Source organism: Micromys minutus, assembly GCF_963924665.1.
Source record: "Micromys minutus genome assembly, chromosome: X".
NCBI lineage: Eukaryota > Metazoa > Chordata > Mammalia > Rodentia > Muridae > Micromys > Micromys minutus.
This window is the reverse complement of record NC_137970.1, coordinates 23,413,920-23,418,589: the sequence shown is the minus strand read 5'-3', so window position 1 is coordinate 23,418,589 and position 4,670 is coordinate 23,413,920. Positions and strand designations below refer to the sequence as shown.

Genomic DNA, 4,670 nt, shown 5'->3' with positions numbered 1-4,670 from the left:
TTCATGCTACTATCATAGACTCTTACCTGCTGCAATGTTAAGTCCAATTAAATGCTTTCCCTTATCAGTTGCCTTGGTCACGGTGTTTTAACACAACAGTAAGAATGTAACTAACTGAGCTGGACCCAGTGAGTGACACAAAACACTTTCTGAAGACTTTAGCGATTTTCCTGGGAAGTGACCACTTAAAGTCCTAATTAAAAATCAAGATGCATTGATCAAAAATATGAATTATTATGATAATTTTAACTTTAATGATTTGTGTGTTGATGAAGCAGGATGTAAATATAGGAAAAGACTTGAGGGATAGAAGAAAAAGAGTCCTCCCTTGTCATCACCATTCTTAGATCTGACAATTTTTATGTTCCCAGGATTTTTCTTACTATGTCAAGGGTTTCACCATAGTTGACAGGAGGCTGGCCTACATAATAACTGTACACAGAAACCACACTTTTCCTGAAATACCATAGACAATACTATTAAGGTGACCAGTGAACCATATTTATTATCTTATCTAAACATCTCTTTTAGTAGCTTTATGTGGCACACTTACATTGATATTTTTATTTTCATATATTTCTATCTTAATCAGTTTTTTCCACATACTTAGGGTTGCCAAGTGCTTTCATAAATAATCTTATAATTTAATTCATAAAAAATTGTTTCATAAAGAAGTGAGTACACTAAGATATTTTTATTCTCCCCCAACTTTAAAGATAAACTACTTCAAATCATGTACTCCCAAAGCCCCAAGATTCCTTCTATAGATTATACTCAATATCTCAGATTTCTATCTCTCTCTTGAAGCCTACACTTGATTCTTCCCCTTATTAAAAAGCTCACTGATTTTGTTTCACTTTAATTGCTGAATTTGAATAGATGTCCCTGTGGCTCTGAGACAAAGCACATCTATTTTTATCACCCAAATGGAGCTGTGTTCTCCAGTGTCAGTGACATTGCTTTACTCTAGTGAATGCCTGTCTTCAAAGATAGATCAAAGCAAAACAAAGCACAGAACAAGCACAGACCTGGCAGTGTGCAACTGGAGTCCCCATACTTGAAAATTGGAGGCAGAATGACTATGTGTTTGAGGCTAACCCAAGTTACATAGCGTATACCAGGGTACCTAGGGATACAAAGCAAGTTCCAGGACAGTCTGGGATATACAGAAAGTTTAAGACTAGCCTGGGCTGCTTAGTGTCTTAGTTATGGTTTTATTGCTGTGAAGAAACAGCATGACCACTTTAAAAAAAAAGATTTATTTATTATATGTGAGTACACTGTAGCTGTCTTCAGACACACCAGAAGAGGGCATCAGATCCCATTACAGATGGTTGTGAGCCACCATGTGGTTGCTGGGATTTGAACTCAGGACCTCTGGAAGAGCAGCCAGTGCTTTTAACTGCTGAGCCATCTCTCCAGCCCTATCAGTATAATTATGACATGCTATTTGCTATTCACTTTTATTGCATAATGGAAAATAATTCTAAACTATCATTTTTCACTGATAATGTGATTATGAAACAAAAAATTTCCTTGGCCTCCAGGGTCCCATATCTGGCTTGGGCAGTATGCAGGCCCTGATACCTCAGAGGGGTACCTCTAGCCTCCAGGCCTGCTGTGTGTTAGGTTTTGGTGACCTTAGGTCATAAAGGCTATTGCTAAGTACCAGACAGAGAAAAGACTCAGCTGCTACTCTGGAGTCTGTGGTGTGGGCGAGTGCAGTCAGACTGTCAATGGCAGGATATCAGCTCTGGTCACCCTGGACCCTCCTGGAAGAGAATTTGCAATGGCTGCGGCACACAAGACCTACCTTTTCTTCCAAACATCCTTTTAGGTTCTCACCTTACTTCCCACGGAGCCCTTCTGATTTTGAAGTACAAAGGTGCTTTCATGAAGTTGCTGTTGTCTTGGAGAGCCCGCGGACAAGAGCTGCAAAGAGCTCAGATTTACCTGGCCACCCACCTGAGCCACAGAATGTAACAGCAGCCAAGAAGAAAGGAATGATTAGGAAGCCCCAGCCCATCTGCCTCATTGGATTGGATTCAGTCTTTGGCAGGCCTATTACAGTCCAGCCACCTAAGTGGACTGGAACCTTCAAAGTTTCTTATACATCAGCCTTCAGCAAAATTGTCAGCAAAGAGCAAAGGTGGCCCACTGGACTCAAGGATCCACAGATTGAGATGGCAGTGGCCATGTGCAAACAGATGCTTCGCTCGATTCTTCTGCTGTACGAAATATACAAAAAGTGCACCTTTGCCCTGCAACACTCCCAGTAAGGGGTTTCCAGCTGACGCCAGTACTTCATATCATACTCCATGGTATGTACTGGGGCTTCCAAAAACCTCTTTCTATAAGTTAAATTGTGATCTCACATCTGATATTTTGCTCTTCTGTCAAGCTGGAATAGCCTACAAGTTCCTCTCCTCCCTTTCCTTTCACAAGCAGGGCCAAGGGGACTGAACAAAGAACATTTCTGCTTGAAAGCTGAATGGACATTTCAAAGTTAAACTACCATCCATCAACATGCTCCTGTGATACGGAAGAGTGGCAGGGCAGTGTGAACACACTCAAGGCCCAAAGAGCTCAGGGGAGAAAAGGGAGAAAGGGAGAAAATGTGTGTGTGTGTGTGTGTGTGTGTGTGTGTGTGTATGTATATATATACATACACACACACACACACATATATATATATACATACATACATACATACATACATACATACATACATACATACATATATATATACATACATGCATGGATTTTCCTGAGTGCCAGAAGTTAAAGCAATCAAAAGTCAAAATCTTATTGTTGGTTAAGGATTAATTTGATAACAGGTGTCTTTTGTCAAACAGATTATGATTACTACAACTCTAGGACCCTAATAAATGTGGGTAAAAATGTTAAAAAATAATAAATCCTTACAGCTTGACAAGGATGAAACTGATAGCAGTTTGGAGACTTGACATTTTGTTGGAAGACAGGAGAGTCCCCATTTTAGCTCTCAGTGTTCTAGTTCCAATAAAACCACCATTGTTTTATTGAAGGAGAGATTAAAGTTTCTCATTTTAAACTGTAATATAGTCCTAAAAGCAGAATTCTTATACAATGAATCAAAAAAGAAAGAGTGGTAGTTTCATCCTAATGTAACTGGGTTCTGTTAAAATTGTAAATTTAAAAATGGTCTGGCAGATGTCCCATGGTCTCTGATTGGAGTGCTCCAAGCTCCAAATATTCAGATCTGAGTACATAGCTGTAGTAACTATAGGAGTCAGGAAAGTAAAGGGGGGGGTGTCATAGTCAGGATAGAGGACTTGGGGAGCAATAGAGAGGGGAACAGCAAGGTGAAAATAGTACGATCACAGAAATTGGAAACGGGGATTCTTTAGGGAATGGGAGAGAGGCAAATACAAAAGAAAGTGGAAAGAAGGAAAAGAGGGTAGTTGGATAGAGTGTTGTGATAGAGAAAATGGAAGGGGGCTTCATATGGAGTGTGAGGGGGGTATAGAAGGGAGGAGGGTAAAGGGAAATAGAATACAAGTGATCTGGTAAAGTGCAGGATCATCAGAAAAGGGAAGCAAATGTGGGAAGAGAAAAGGAGGTAAAATAATATACATGACTGGAAAAGCAAGAAGACATCATACTTTTAACTATTTACCCCAAAGTCCCTATAACACATGTACTTAAGTATATAAATATGCACGCATAGTTTTAATGAACTGTTCTCATCTGAGCTGATGGTGCTTCCTCAAAGAGTTAAAGACCCCCTAACAAAAACCCCAATACAAGATGTGGGAAGACCTCCTTGAGTTCTTTGTCAGGGCTGCCAAAGGGAGCCAACAAAATATAGCCTATTGCTGTTGTCTTTGGTTAACAACTCCCAGATGCAGAAGGTAAGTCTCTATTGCTGAAGACACCATGCACTTCAGAAACGGGTTCCAGAGACACCGCAAGTAGAACTGACCTGAATTTACTCTTCCTGAGGAATAGCTTTCATGGTACTAGAAATTGCCATACAAGCTTCCAGAGAAGAGAGGCAACAAATAGTCCCATCTAGCTCCACATAAGAATCAAGGCAGCGGTGCCTCCACCCACACTGGGCTCAACCCTCTCACATTAATCCTTAATTAAAATGCCCTAAAGGCTTGACTACAGCCTGGTATTATGGGATAATTTTCTCAATTGAGATTCCCCCCACCCTGATGGCTTTGCCTTGTTTTGTTGACATAAAACTAGTCAGTAAAGCTGACATCTTGTTCACTTGACACACAAATACATTGCTTCTCAGTTAGAACTTTTTTTTTTTTCTCATTTATTCCCAAGATGGCATGTTAATATTCATATCACAATATAAAGTAAAAAATTGAAAAGCCTCCTGGTCCTTACAAATTTAAACACATTTAAACTCCAGTCTTGTTAAAATATCTTATCTCTTTTAACAAAACCTATAATCTTCTTTATTTTTTTATTTTCATAACAATTAAGATTTAAAATTTATTTTCTATTTTCTTCTGTCTGTGACCGAAGGTAAATTTGTTTATCCATTTTATTGGATATTTTCTGTATTTACATTTCAAATGTTATACCCTCCCCCCTTCCCTGCCTCTTCCCCCTCAACTTGCTTTTATGAAGGTGCTTCCTCTCCCAATCACCCTCTACACCCCAGTGCC

At 39.5% G+C, this 4,670-nt stretch overlaps 1 protein-coding gene across 1 annotated transcript; it reads left to right on the top strand.

Annotated features, from left to right (window-relative positions):
- Positions 1-1,736: 1,736 nt before the first annotated feature.
- LOC308414828 (FANCD2 opposite strand protein-like) lies at positions 1,737-2,279 on the top strand (the record flags this gene model as incomplete). Its single annotated transcript, XM_080910046.1, has 1 exon — positions 1,737-2,279. One exon carries the CDS (start codon positions 1,737-1,739, stop codon positions 2,277-2,279), a length of 543 nt encoding a protein of 180 aa, XP_080766172.1.
- Between the last annotated feature and the right edge of the window lie 2,391 nt (positions 2,280-4,670).